This window comes from Lathamus discolor, chromosome 6 (assembly GCF_037157495.1).
Source record: "Lathamus discolor isolate bLatDis1 chromosome 6, bLatDis1.hap1, whole genome shotgun sequence".
Lineage (NCBI taxonomy): Eukaryota > Metazoa > Chordata > Aves > Psittaciformes > Psittacidae > Lathamus > Lathamus discolor.
The window spans coordinates 56,019,281-56,034,542 of record NC_088889.1 but is presented as its reverse complement, the minus strand read 5'-3'; the positions used below and the strand labels follow the sequence as shown (position 1 = coordinate 56,034,542).

Below are 15,262 nucleotides of genomic sequence, written 5' to 3'. Positions count from 1 at the left end.
CCAGTGCCTCACCACCCTCACAGTAAAGAACTTCCTCCTTATATCCAATATAAACCTCCCCTGTTTAAGTTTTAACCCGTTACCCCTTGTCCTGTCACTACAGTACCTAATGAAGAGTCCCTCCCCAGCATCCCTATAGGCCCCCTTTAGGTACTGGAAGGCTGCTATGATGAGGTCTCCACGCAGCCTTCTCTTCTCCAGGCTGAACAGCCCCAACTTCCTCAGCCTATCTTCATACGGGAGGTGCTCCAGTCCCCTGATCATCCTCGTGGCCCTCCTCTGGACTTGTTCCAGCAGTTCCATGTCCTTTTTATGTTGAGGACACCAGAACTGCACACAATACTCCAGGTGAGGTCTCACAAGAGCAGAGTAGAGGGGCAGGATCACCTCCTTCGACCTGCTGGTCACACTCCTTTTGATGCAGCCCAGGATACGGTTGGCTTTCTGGGCTGCGAGCGCACACTGAAGCCAGCTCATGTTCATTTTCTCATCGACCAACACCCCCAAGTCCTTCTCCGCAGGGCAAAAGATAACGCAGCTCAAGTTACAGATTCCAGGCAATATGCTTTGTTTTCATCCTCCAGTTACAAAGGAGTCAAGGAAATCAGACTTTGGCTTAAAAAGCAGAATGGATGTGCTATTATTTAAAAAGGGAAATGCCTTAGGAAAACAGTAATGAAATACAGTCTCAGCCTTCTACTGAAAATATGCAGTTGTCATTTGATCAAGTGAAGCAAGGGCATCTGGTTCACAACTGACTCATAATCAAGCTAAAATTACATTATTTATTGGTATAATTTTCCAAAACTTTTCAAATCTTTTTGACAGAAGATTGCTTACTGGATAACAAATGGTCAGAGCAGTCCACACATTGTCATTTCTAATTACTGCAAATTACTTTTCTGATGTTAAATGTGTCCTTTCAATAGATAAGTTTGTTGCAGCCTGAACAAGTTTGTGCTTACCACCCCACCCCACCCGCCACTAATTCACAGTCAGTATCTGGTACCCGCTCCTGGATCTGTCACTAATCATAAATTGGAATCAACTCGTAACATCACAACAGCGCTGAAGAACAAATTGCCTTTTATGAAATCCTACTACTTCAGAGAGGATTCTTTAAGACAAAAGTAAGCTTGGTCAAAAGGATCCCACGATGGAAAGTTTCCACAGACCTTGTAAATCCAGAGACTATCCTTCAACTGTGTTCTGTTTGTGAAAGTCATTTCATCACAAGGTATGATCTGCAACACTGATTCCAAACTAATACACAATCCATACAAACACACACCACCACCAATTCCATACAAATCCCTGACGCCTGAGGGAAAATAACCGAAAACATGGCGCAATTCCATTACAATTCCTGGGCCTAAAGACAGGGAGGTGCTAATAGCTCCTTTGATTTCAGCAGACATCCAGAATACGTCAACAGTGTCATTTGACAGGAATTCAGATATGACTGTGATAAACAGCACTGGTGTAAAACCCACACTGTTGCATAGAAGCAGTACAAAACTTAGGAAACCAGAGCTTCCCACACACTTGAAAATGACACCTTAAAGCAATTTTAACTGATACATTAAAACCATCTAATTTTAAAAACACTCTCTATGTACTTCAGGCCAATAATAAAGCTTAGAAAAATGTTCTTCCAATGACTGTCTCCTGAGTAGTTACTATTCACATACTCCTCTCTATACCCTTTCACCCATTTCCTCTTCTTTTAGAATAAAACCACCTGTCTCTGTTAATCTTACTAGACTGTAAGATTTTCCTGCTTTTGATACCACCTCAGTATGAGTAACTGAAGTCTAGAGATGACAAGTTATGCCCATTCATCTGATTGCCCTCCAAATAAACACCTTCATTTCTCTTCAATAAAAAATTCTAACATACACAAAAAGTCACTAAAACCATGTCATCACCAGCACACTGTTCTTTCAGTTCTGCCTGTAATATTTTACCAGCTACTAAGATTACAAAAGCAGAAACAACCCAGGGAAGTGTGACAAACCCAGGGAGGCACTCAAAGGAGTTCCAGCCAAACACCTGTTTTTCCTTACACATGTACAAATCTTTGTATTAAATTTGATTGGACCTTTACAACAGAGTAATTAAAAAAATCAATTAACAGGTGGAAGTTGGAACACAGATGCACAGTGGCTGCTGTCCAGACTGCCTTTGAGATTTGCTCCATTCCAAGATATATGTTCTCCTCACTAAATGAATTGGAGCAGCTCCTTTGGACACCTATCATGAGCCAAACCCCTCCGAGCAGCAAGCCACCCACATACCATGTAATACCTGGGGTGACCTCCAGCTCAGTAGCTGTCCTGCAGTCTTTGTGCAAAGGCCTCTTCCATACACTGCAAAATGTGTTCAACATCCTATATCATGCTGGTTCGCAGCAGGTGCCTTAACATATCACTGGCCCTTGGACTTGTTTTGGGCTTGGGGAAGGGCAGTTCAGTGTTGTTTTTTGCCTTTTTTTTTGGGGGGGGGGGGGGGGGTTTACTACTGTTGTTTTGGGTTGGTTGGTTTGGTTTTTAAACCATTTGAGAAGCACTTCTCAAGGCTGTTCCAGAACCTCTGAGCAGAAACCTATACAGTCATGCTCCACTTCTTTCCTCTCCAAGTCCACAAGACATTGTCCTCAGTTTCCTGGAAGTCTTGCATGCTCCTTCTCTGGACCTCCTTTCCCTTGATTTTACAGTGCTTTAAATGAAATGTAAAGCAAATTAGATGTCACATGATTTGAAACATAAAGCATTAAGAATTGTATGGTCAGCCATACAAACCACCAATCTAAGCCATTACAGCCTGATGCCAGCCTCTGAGACACATGAAGGGGCTGCTTAAACAGTGTTGGAAGATTAGGCTGGAAAAGGAAAAGCTATCTGGTGTTGTCCCATTCTCTTGCCCTTTGGAGTGGTTTTAGAAGTAATATAAAACTGTCTCCTAGACTCCATCTATGGGAAGATATCCAGTCATCCCATTACACAAGGGATTACAGGAGCAATCTAGTATGCAGCAAGGATGACATGAGTAGTCAGAGAGTGATCCAATGAACCAACAAATGCCCAGATACACCACTATGAACACAAGCATTTCTTCTTTTTTTTTTTTTTTTAGCAGACAACCAAGATAAAATGTGCTGGAAACCCATGGATGTTATTCCATTGCTCCAGAATAAACTGAAAAATGCCTAATCAACCTTTTTTTTCTTTCTTTTTTTTTTTTTTTTTATAAATACCAGCCCCAAGATAGGGAATGTAGAAAACCTAAAACCTAAGAAAAGCACAGAATTATAATGGAAACAAGTAATATTTTGTGCATTTCAATTTCAGTACAAACCTACCAGTTTGTTCTAAAGACACTTTACGTTTATGCTCCGTATGTCTGATATTTCTATAAGGCTAAAGCAGCATTGCCTAAGTATCCTATTTATATTGCTTTTTTGGCTTGTTTATGGAAGAGTGGGTGTTGTTTGGTTTTGGTTTTTTTAGAGATCTGGTAAAGATTTTCTCTGAAGCCCTAACATGGAACAGTGCTAAAATCAAAAACATCACAGTGAGAAGTAAATTTTTAAGCATAAACCGTATCAATGATATTTTTTCTACAAAAGGAAGAACTGTCAAACTACTAAACTACGGCAGGTAAAACTACTTACTCTTCTCGCAAAATAAATTCAATATTTTCTGGAGACACCTGTCCTGTCACAGGATGTCTAAATGACGTGGTCTGCTGATTATGGCTGAAAGGGAAAAAAGATAAAAATAAATAAAAGAAAAAAGAAATTAATATTGCTAAATACGGCAAAATATATCTATGATCTCTAAAAGGAAAAACTTTTTACATTGAAGCTTTGCTGCTGCTACTCCAGAAATGAAACATATTCCTGATGTACTTTTAAGAAATGTTTTCAGCTCCTTCCTGCATTCTTGTTGACTTTGCCAATGACACACTGTACCATTTAATTATTAAACAGGTTAATGTTTTAAAAGTAAGCTAGTTGCAATCCTTAGTTAGGGAGACACAGCTGAATTTATGATTATCTACACCTGACGGTCAGCAAATTATTTAAACTAACACAGAAATTACACCACATAAATTACTGATTGTTCTTCCGTAAATGTCACAGACTAGAACCAGTAAAATAATTAAAAATGTCACTTGACATTTTACACAATTTGTAATATTTAATAAGATCACCGACAGATTTTGTAGAAGCCATTTGTTTCATGCTTTTTTTTTTTCCTCTAGTATGGTATTTCTTCAATGTTATTTCCCTTACACCTCAATGCAGAGGTTCATATAACCTTAGCTGTTCAGCTCCATGGCGAATATAAAACAACATAATTTAATATTTCATCTGAGTTGAATTAGAGTCTGGATTTTCCATCAACTGTCCCTTCAGAGTACTATCTAGATGTTTTGCAGTGTTCAGTGAAATAGTGCTATCCATTAAAGACAATTATTTTATCTGTGATTTACAGAGTGAATTTACAGTGAAGAAAGCTTACTTCAAGATAAACTGATAGTCTGCCCTCCTCTCCAAAGTCAATCATTTCAATTAATTGTATAGAGAACATAAGAATTTCTAGATTCTCATACGTCATAAGCCCTTTATTATGCAGGCCTGTCAAAAGAAACATCTATGAAAACCTATAAAAATCACAACTTTTAAAGAAATAAGAAACCAAAGTTCTTTCTTTGGTTAGAATTATAAAGGTTGTGGCTGACATGCAGTTAAGGACACTTAGAATTATAAAAAGTAATGAACAAAGAGCTCACTTATTTAAGTTTCTGATTTTTTATGGGTTTAGTTCACAATAGGTAGGTAAACAACATCCAAAGCTAGAATTCCCATCAAAGGCAGAAAAATATTATTGAGTACATTCAGAAAACAAACAGAACAAGACCTCAAAGAGCCAAAAATGAATATTTCATCATTCCTTTCTTTTTTTTTTTTTTTTTTAATTTTGGGGGTTTTTTTTTCATTTTAGAGAAGATTTGGGTTTAACTGTCTAGCACTGCAGGATTTCCACGAGGAGCAGAGTAAGATATAAAAAAAAATTTCAGGGTTTCAAAGTAATGAAATTCCAAAGCAATAACACTCTTGCAGTAAAGGACAGCTAAAAATCAAGCAGCTCATGCAGCCGTAACATTCAAACGTAAATAGTTCAGAACATGCCTTGATTTAAAACAACCAAACACAACCTAGCAAAACACACCACCAAAAGCAATCACCCAATGCAATAAACACACACACCTCCAAAACCACCCTCTCCAAAACAAATAAAAAACCCCACCAGAAAATCAAACAAATCACAATCAACCCACAAATTGCTCACATAAAGTCCCACTTTCACCATGAACGGCAGAGGATGTTTTCTGTGTATGAACTTTTCACCCCTTTTTCCAATATGCCTTGCTACAAGATGTTGTATATAAGGGACCAATAAAGTGAACATTTTCAATAATAAACTGAAAGCTGTGACAACTTATGTTACACCGGAAGGACTTTTTCCAGCCTCACCTATTGCAAAAATCCTAACCCTACAGCCACTAAAAACTGTGAACAAGATATTACTTCATTAACTACCCCATGGCACCAGCAACAGCATTCACTCCCTAGGCTGGTGAGAACTGACCTCTGCTACAGAGGTGGGTTAATGAAGTTCTTTTGCGGTTTCTAACTCTTCAGTTTTCCTTTGAAATCAGAGATCAGGAGAAAGTATTTCCATTAAGCCTGCAGTGCAACGTGTACAAAGCAACCATCACATTTTTCTCACAAAAGGACTGAGAAGTATTGTTTTCTAAACAAGCATTTTTATGTGAGATCATATTCAAATTTTGGGTATACATCCAAAGAAACAAACAGAAACTTGAAGATGTTTTCAAAGAAAATAATACGTAAGTATAAAAATAATATTTATCCCACAGCCCCGTTTTAAGCTGAAAGTCTTTCCTTTCAAATCAGGACTGAAGCAGTCTGTTTAACCTCTGATATTTAGGCTAGGAGTACTAACTAAAATGCAGATACCTTGTTAGCTTTAAAAAAGAAAGTACCTTGTCAGCTTTATTCTCTAGAGGCAAACAAACTATCAACAATCTCTCATCTGAAGGCTTCTAGTCTTTAACAACTCACTCTTCAGTTAAGATTAAGAAAAGGGATTATATTTCGTAAATCACAGGTTATTTAGGAAATTAAGTTACCCATTATACCACACTACTACTTTTACAAATGTTTTATTATTTCCTATGAAATAAATTCGCCAAGACTTCCAAAAGTGAATTAGCCCTGTTGCTGGAATTAAAGAGCAAGTCGATTACTAACAGACTAAATATTACTTGCCAATAATAAAAGTTACAGCTGGAAAGTAAACATTTCTTAAATATCTGAACTGCGTTTTGGGACAAATTTTGCACTTTGAATAGTAAGAGCAGTGAAACAGAAGGATAATTTCTCTACTACATAAAATGCATATGGTGATTCCCAGCCAAGGAGAAGGCATACAACACCAAAACTTTCTGCAAATCTGTAGCTTCAATACTTAGGACTTGGCTGGGAAGACAGAAATTAAACCACCGACACTTAACAGTTAGTGTTACAGACACACAGTGGTTTACTTGAACTTGAAAAGTGAGAGTTTTAAGTGTTTTGCCTCATAGGATTCATTAAGAATAAGCAATACTATTTAAAACAATCTATGCAACAGATGGCTAATGCCCTGCAACAAGGAATTATATAGCAGGGAGACTTTTGTCTACAATAAGAGCAGTCAAACACACAAGAGGTCGCCCAGCAAGACCGTGGAATCTCCATCCTCGGAAAAAGTCCGAAACATGGCCAGGTAAGACCCTGAGCAACTGAATCAAACTTGTAAGTTGGTTCCAGCTTTAAGTTGGCCTAGCTCTGAACAGGAGTGGCTAGGTCAGATGGGGTCCAGAGGTTCTATCCAACTGAAACTATTCTGTTCTGTCATTCTCTGCTGCTCCCTCCATCCTTCTCTGCAAATATAATTTAAATCTTAAAACACCTTTGAAGCCTTCCCAGTATTTAAATAGACATATTCTAAGAATATCAGTAGTACCTCGTTTTGATCAGAACAAGAGAAACTGTAATATTAGATTTATAGATTCAGATTTCGGGTTTTGTTGTTTTCATACCCTTTAAATATTTACTTCACAGTAGTACCCACTTACACAAAAATATTTACAATAATGTCTCCAGGTGGTAGTGACCTAGTAAACTTATTGCAGCGAAAGTTCTCTTTCCTTTCCAAGCACAAACCAAGAAAAGACTTAGTCCAGTTGCTCTCCAGACACATCAGCCAATAAAGCCTCTCAGTAGTTCCTCCAAATAGCAACTGCTGAATGTGTTTCTATTGTCCAGAAATCTACCATTTATAACAGGCACAATAAATGAGCCTTAATAAAAGTACACAGTGTGCTGCTTTACTCTTCATGCCCCCCCTTTTTTTTTTATCTCCCACTAGAGAAAACAAAACTGGGAAAGCTTATGATGCTTCACCATGCGAATTCGGAACACTGTTTAACCTGTATTGGTACACCACCATGCATGTGAAATGCCAAGCTAACTTTTCTAGTAAAACTATGAATTTCCTGTGTGATAAATTATGCCATTTTCCCTAGTAATCATCTTTTAATTTTAACAGTTTTGTATTACTCTGATTTTGTATAATTATTAATCAACTTAACCACCAAGGCAAAGCAAGTATGAAAACATCAAAAATTCATGCAAAAATTACATTCACCAGCATCTACCGCTACCATCATTATTAAATTACACTACAGACCATTAAAAAGTACTTCTGAATTTCAAAATTACAGAACACCATTTTCCACGGCTTGCTCTTGGTTTGTGTCCTGGGTTCAGCAGTAGCAGTCATTTTTCTCCTTCTTAGTAGCTGGTGCAGTGCTGTGTTTTTGACTTTCAGCCTGGGAACAGCACTGATAATGACGATGTTTTTAGTTACTGCTCAAATGTTTTAGTCTGACCAAGGACTTTCTGAGCCTCATGCTCTGCCAGGGAGGAGCGGAAGCTGGGAGGAAGCCAAGACAGGACACCTGACCCAAACTAGCCAAAGAGGTATTCCATACCACAGCACGTCATGCCCAGGATGTAACTGAGTTACCTGGAAAGGATGGTTCACTGCTTGGTCGGGCTGGGTACTGACGGATGGTACTGTATTCTCTTCCCTTGTTATTTCCCTTATCATTATTATCATTGGTGGTAGCAGTAGCAGTTTGTGTTATACCTTAGTTACTGGACTGTTCTTATCTCAACCTGTGAAAGTTACATTCGTTCGATTCTCCTCCCCGTCCCTCCGGGAGCAGGGTGGGGGGAAGAAAGCAGGGGAGTGAGCAAGAGGGCTGCGCGGCTGACTTACGGCCTGGGCTTAAACCAGACAGTTTGTAATACTTAAAACTCAGACTTTTCATAACAGAGTCACAGTTCAAACACCAATTCTTTCTCATTAGATATTACAAGACAAATTCTACCATTTCACAGCATGCGTACACAACATTTACAGACGTAAGTGTGGGCAGTCACCTACTGCTTTAAGACTTACAGAATATAGCAGTTTGGAAAGAATCAAGACCTTCAAGATGTGAACAGCGTTATCTGGCTAACATTAGCCACATGTGAAAGCATGCTGTTTGAGCACGTCATGTAAATTTTTAAGTTGGACCTGTGCTCAGGGAGTAGAGCCAGACAACCTTACAAAGTGGATGCTTACTCCTGCTGAGTGGGAGTGCACAGACAGACACCTGTATCTTATGATAACACCTTTCTGCTCACCATGAGAACGCATCCTAAAACATTTCTCAGGTGCTGATTAAGCAAGTCTGCAAATTTTACATTGCCTATCCTTCGTTTGCACTAACCTAACTTCCAATATGATGAAATTTAAGTGATTTAAGCACAGGAAAACAACACAATTACAATCTAGTCTCCATTCCTACAGTGCAATTGACATAGGCAGGCATTTTTAACTGCATGGATCCTTTTGCAGAACTCCTAACTAACATGACTTTAACACAACTTCACCTATTCAGCGGGTTGTGGTTTTTTCTCTTTTTTTTTTTTTTTTTTTTAAGTTTTATTTCATTTTGTATTCAATTCAAAGCCAAGTTTTAATAATTAACTTTTGGACATGACTGATGCTGATAACCTTTCATTTGAAGTCAAGCAAGTTTATAGATTGCCTCTAGAGTAATCTACATGCCCAAGCAGATGAAGTTGAAACGTACAAATCAACTACTGATTGAATCAACATCACATTAACAAATCTATAGTTGCAAGAAAAATTCATGTTGTCATTGGACAGACTGTTCTATAAATTATAAGCCTTTTTTAGAGTACTTATTTTCCATATAGGCTGATGTTTTTACACTTACCTGCAAGACCAGATAAGCGTGAACACATTTATGTTGAATTCCCATTGATGATAGCTATGCAGGAGCACCCACACTTCTACAGGGAGTTACTGGTATAAAAGCAGAACTCATACAGTGAAGAACTGCTGTTCAACAGGGAAACTATTATTCCAAACAGTAGAAAGTGCTTGTATCCGACCAGGCAAACAGCCAGGCATACTATGCTTTATTTCATAAAATATTTCTGAAATACATTAATAGCTTCAAAATAATTCCAGCATTGCCTTCTGAGTATCTTTTAGATACTTGCTTTTAGAATTGGCTAGAAAGAATATCAATGACTAGTCCAACAAAATCAGAAGTTCTGCAAATAATGTTATTAGAAGAAAAACACAGTGTAATACAGATATAATTTGGAAGAATTGACAACAAAACAAAAAAAATTTTATTACACAAGCAATAGCACCACTTCAAGATGGAAGCACACAAAACCCCATCTTCTCAAGATACTAAACATTATCCCCATTTCAAAATAATAGAGTGTCTCCTCAGAATTTCAGTATAACCCTTGCTGCACTGTAATCAGTGTCTGGGAGACCTTCTTAAGGCCATAATTTCACCCCTTTATACAGTGTTTTAACCTATAAACTACTGCATGAGAATCACAAAGTGATTCTTTCAAATCTCACATCCTCCTTAGGCTATCACCCTGAGAATTCACAAATGTTTAGTTATTTAGTGAGAATACAATTCTGTAACTATCTTAAGCAGCAAAGTCAGTGACTACAATCAGTCAACTCAAGAGCCTGTGCTTATACAGTCAGCTAAGTGGACAGCCAGCACGACATCAGATTAGATTGTAAACTGACAGTCATGCTCTTACACAGCACCCTTCCTTCTACCTAGCTCACTTATGATAAGGTAAAAAATGAACTGCAAGTTTCTTCGGAACTAAGTAAATTTTTTTTTTTCCTGTCTTAATGAACTACCGAAAATAATTTATACTACCCAATAGTAATATTGGCAGGAAAGGTTTTGTTGTTAATGAACATCGTTGTTAGAACAGATCTAATAAATCAATGGTAAGCTAGTACAAAAAATGCCACAGAATCACTACAGAGATATTCCATCACTAAAAGAATAGATAAAAAGATGAGTACACTATCATCACAGGATCATCACTGATTTCCATAAGTAATACAGGCTGAAGTCATCTGCTTATTCTCAATTCCTTTTGATGCATATCAGAAGGCATCATCAGGTTTTTATTAACTCAAAAAAACCACATTCGAGTAACTTGAAAATAAGGAAGTGTGTTAAAGTTTTAAAGACAAGGAACTCCTCAGAAAACAGAACATTCCTGAAAAGTGAAATTTGATTCTATTTCCTTACTTCTGCAGTTTTAGGAAAATTACAGTCTCTGCCTTCAAAATTGAAAATTAAATTTTAAAATCCTCTGATCACAGAAAAATTAAATTATAAAGGTATATCCTCACATTATTATATCACATCATCCTAATTCAGGCTTGGAACTCACTTAAGACTGTTCCTTTCTTTCCCACTAAAGTATTTGAAGATTGTCAGGTAATTCTCCATCAAACTCCAAAATAAAATCTAGTACCTTTAAAACTATCTATCTAAATTAATTTGGAACTTTACTACCTAACAAAAGCAATCTTTTAGAAACAATGAAACATCACTAATGTCACACCGTGAACGGCAGACTCCATCAATTGTACATTCCTTACAAGTAGCATGCGAACATCTAAGCCAAAGCTTACAGTTTGAAACAGAAATAGGAGTAGATTCAACAGTAAAATACAGGCATCTGTGATATAAACATATATACACACATATGCCTATATATGTGTATACACACACACACACACAAATACACACACACCCCACTCTCATGTCCAATGCTGGCACAGATATTTCAGCAATAACTATGACTTCTATAGGATTAAAGGTTTGGGACAAATGGTCCCAGCAGTCCAATTCCATTCAGCAGCTCCGAAGACAGATGCTCACATTGAAAGTAAATTTGTTTTTTTAATCAAACATTTTGGGAAGTACGGTGGTATTTGATTTTCCACTGGGGGTCATTGGTATGACAGGAAAGCAGCAACTTAACTTTTTCACTACTCAATTTTGTACTACACATAAAGCAGCATTTGCCTTAAAGCCATTCACACAAAAGAACTATGTAAACCTAATGTAACCACCTTACAGTAGCAGAGTTGCAGAACAGTTAGACGTGAAATGCTGCTATAAACCAACCCTGCCACAAGGCAACAACATACAGAGAGCAACACGTGACATTACTTATTTCTTCTGGATCTGATACACAAACTAAATTAATAAATTCACTAACAACAAAAAATGTAACGATTCCATCCCTGGCAGAGTTTGGACAGAGCCTTGGGAGACATGGTCTAGGGTGAGGCGTCCCTGCCCATGGCAGCGGGGCTGGAACTAGATAATCTTAAGGTCCTTTCCAACCCTAATTATTCTATGATATCACTAAGTAATATGATTAAAACACCCTGGGTAAAAGTAGCATACCCTTAAATTCCAATGTCAACCGCAATTTAAAGAGTTTGGTGAGGAAGCCGGACAACAGGGATTGCCATATAAGCATAGTTTTTTGGGAAAAGTACCTAAGGGAAGCTTTACACAAAAAAAGTATTTCAATTTTTAAGCCATAACAAAACTGTTCAAAATAAAAGAAATATTCATATGCATAGTACCTAAAATTCCCAGTGGACACTAAATTCCCTCACCAGTCCTACTTGAACACATTTTACTTTGCTGCAAAGACTTACATAATAATAGACACTATGATCCACACTGTTCTAAATATGAAAACAAAGACAAGTTTTCCAGCATTCAGCTTTCATCTAAATAACAAGCCATACAGTGAAAAAAGTTGAAACAATTTAATACAACATCTATGAAAACTGAATAAAACAGCTTCCAAAAAACTTTATGCCTCTGCCATGTAAGACATATAACCTCGAAATGTTTCCTCTTTATCGGCTTTTTAATGATGAAGACAGATTTCAGCTTCTTAAGACAAACACACTTCTGATGCGTAGTAAGAAAAAGTGATTATCAGAGGACAATACTGCAGACTGAACCTTGCCATGTGGTGTGTGCTTGGACAATATGGAAACACACTACCCCTTTCCCTAAAATTGAAATGTTTTATCTACAACCTATACCATGGGAATGAAGTTTTAACAAATACTGTTTTCCTACAAAATCACACGGCTATAACAGAATTAAAGAATTACAGCTGGTATCCATCAAGTTCTCTCAGGGCTACAGTCTAGAAGACCTAATTTCAAAGCTCTTTGTACTGGAAATGCATCATCAAACTGAAGCAAATTCAACATAGGAGCAGCAAGACAGTGAGGAGTGCTGAGGAGAGGCTGAAGGAGCCAGCTTTGCTCAGCCTGGAGAAAGAAGAGCTTCAGGGGGACCCACCAGCAGCCTCCTGCAAGGAGGTAATCAAGAAGTCTCTTCACATTAGTGCACAATGGGAGTACAAGAGAGAGCAGGCACAAACTGAAACAAGAGAGCTTCAGACTGCACGTAGGAGAAAGTTTTTCACCATGAGGATAGGAAGGTGTATCACGAGGATGGTAAAGTACTGGAACAGGTTGCCCAGGGAGGTTGTGCAGTCTCCACAAGGTTTTCAACACCTGAGGGAGAAAGACTTGAGCAATCCTGTCTGACCTCACTACCGACCTTGCATTAAACAGGAGCACTAGAGACCTCCTCAGGTCTCACCCAAATGAAATTGTCCTATTACCATAAGGTTGGGTATAATTCCTGTTTCTACCACGAAGTGAAACAAAGCAACCAAAAAAACAACCAAAAAAACCCATGCAAACAAAACACACACACACAAGTTTCACAGAATAGAATAATGCAAAAACTCCACATCACATAGGGAGAAAAACTCAAAATAGCATTACCTGGTCTCTTCCTTCAACCTTTAATAACACCATGAATTAACTTTATCACCAAATAATTACATCCAAAGTCTACATTTTACTAATAAGTATTCCATGAAAGAAGAGAATTTATGTAGCCCGAGTTCCTGCGGCTATGTGCTTCTCATCTTACAGGACACACGTTCCAACCAATGCTTTTCCTGTAGTTAAGGTCATTCAAAACGGGCATGGGTCTGTCTCAGTCCCTCTCTAGCCCTACTCATATCCTCTACTGCTTCACAATGCTGTTGAGGTACTGACTGTAATCCTTCAGACACCAGGATAAAGAATAAACAAGGACATTAGTATTATATTTGCTGAAGTACAGTTTAATATGAAGAAATCACAATTCCCACAGTGCACACCTATTCATGTGGGTTGGCTGTTCATGTTTACTGGCACATAAGCTAATAAAAGTTCCTTCATTAGTAACTAACTGTTTCAGCCTATCTTGTGGTTGATTCTGGAACATTTCAAACTCTATTCATATTCAGCTTAAGCCAGAAAAAAAAAAAAATGGCAACAAAGTTATTTCCTTTGGCTTGTGTGATTCCTCACGGTTTAAGAGGAGTTTCTCCTTCCCCAATCTCATTCAGTTCACTATGTTGGATAAAACATGATGCATCTCCTCCAAATTTAAATGCATTTGTAAAACATTTTTTCTCATCAAATCTTCATATAAAATGGACTACAGTACTCCTGAAAGGCACATAACATCAAGCTTTTGCTTGAAAAGACTAGTAATACAAGATAATCTTGCTGACAGCAACAAGTACCAGACTCTTCATTGCTTTGAATTACACACCTACTGGTTTCTTTCCTTTCCAAAGAAGCCCAGCACATACCACACTGGAATATTGACACATATGAAAACCACGATGCTAGCATCAGTTCACAGAACGCTACTATAAGTCACATACAAATCCAGGCCAACCCAGAGCCAAGTTTAAGCGATTATTTGCACTGTCAAAGACTAGTAATTCTTAAAATAAAATTTAACAATGAGATTAATCATGCGCTACTATCAATTACTGTGTATTAATCACACTCATACCACATACCATATAAAATGCTTCTTAGGCCAAAGCTATATAGTGGATAAAACCTTACTAAAATGTTATTTCCCCAAATGTTTCTATCACAGAAGTTACCCACTGTGTACTGAGAAACCCACTGCAATTCATAGCCTAAAACTAATTCCAGATTAACATTTTAGGGATTGGAACTGTAAAACAGACACAGAAGATTCCCTTTTTAGATTATGCATAGAGTTTATAAATTATCCACAAATGTCTTTTAAATTCAAAAATACCAACAGAAAAAAAGCTATCAGTTGTTGATGACTTCAGTCAAACTTGCTCAAAGAAATAACTCATCCTTATGGAGATGCAGAAATACTCCGTGGCTCCAAGTCCCAAGACATGCAGGAAAACTCCTAAGACATTTCCAAACAATCACAGAAATTTTGGTATAAAGTATTCCCTTTGGCATCTATAAAACGGAAAACACATAACACTACTAAGAAAAAATTTATACAAAACCGACCAACCAAAACCCGTTAAGATATTAAGAATTTCAACATTGGATAAAACAATTCCAATCTCTAAAACTTTTCTGGTTTTAATACTCCTTATTTTACTAAATGCAGAAACCCAAGCAAACTGTTTTGAAAATGAACATTTTTAGTGTGTGTAATGCCAGGATGTTCTTTGCTAAACATAAACCAATGAATGAATTCTGCAGAACAAAGGCAACTATTTTCAGTCATCCAGTGTCTCCTCCCCAGCCCCCAAATCCACCACTAAGTAATCAAAGCATGTTAAGTCACAACATAACCTGTAGCTATGGGC

The 15,262-nt window shown here is 37.6% G+C and overlaps 1 protein-coding gene across 10 annotated transcripts in view; it reads right to left on the bottom strand.

Annotated features, from left to right (window-relative positions):
* Window positions 1-15,262, bottom strand: part of PLEKHA7 (pleckstrin homology domain containing A7) — a 156,641-nt gene that overhangs the window by 65,088 nt on the left and 76,291 nt on the right. For 9 of the 10 annotated variants that reach the window (XM_065682928.1, XM_065682922.1, XM_065682925.1 and 6 more), the window contains one exon: window positions 3,674-3,757. The exons of the other annotated variant lie outside the window; for it this stretch is intronic. In XM_065682928.1, the coding sequence (XP_065539000.1) occupies window positions 3,674-3,757 (84 nt within the window). The remainder of the gene's footprint in view (window positions 1-3,673; window positions 3,758-15,262) is intronic. 10 annotated transcript variants of the gene reach the window in all.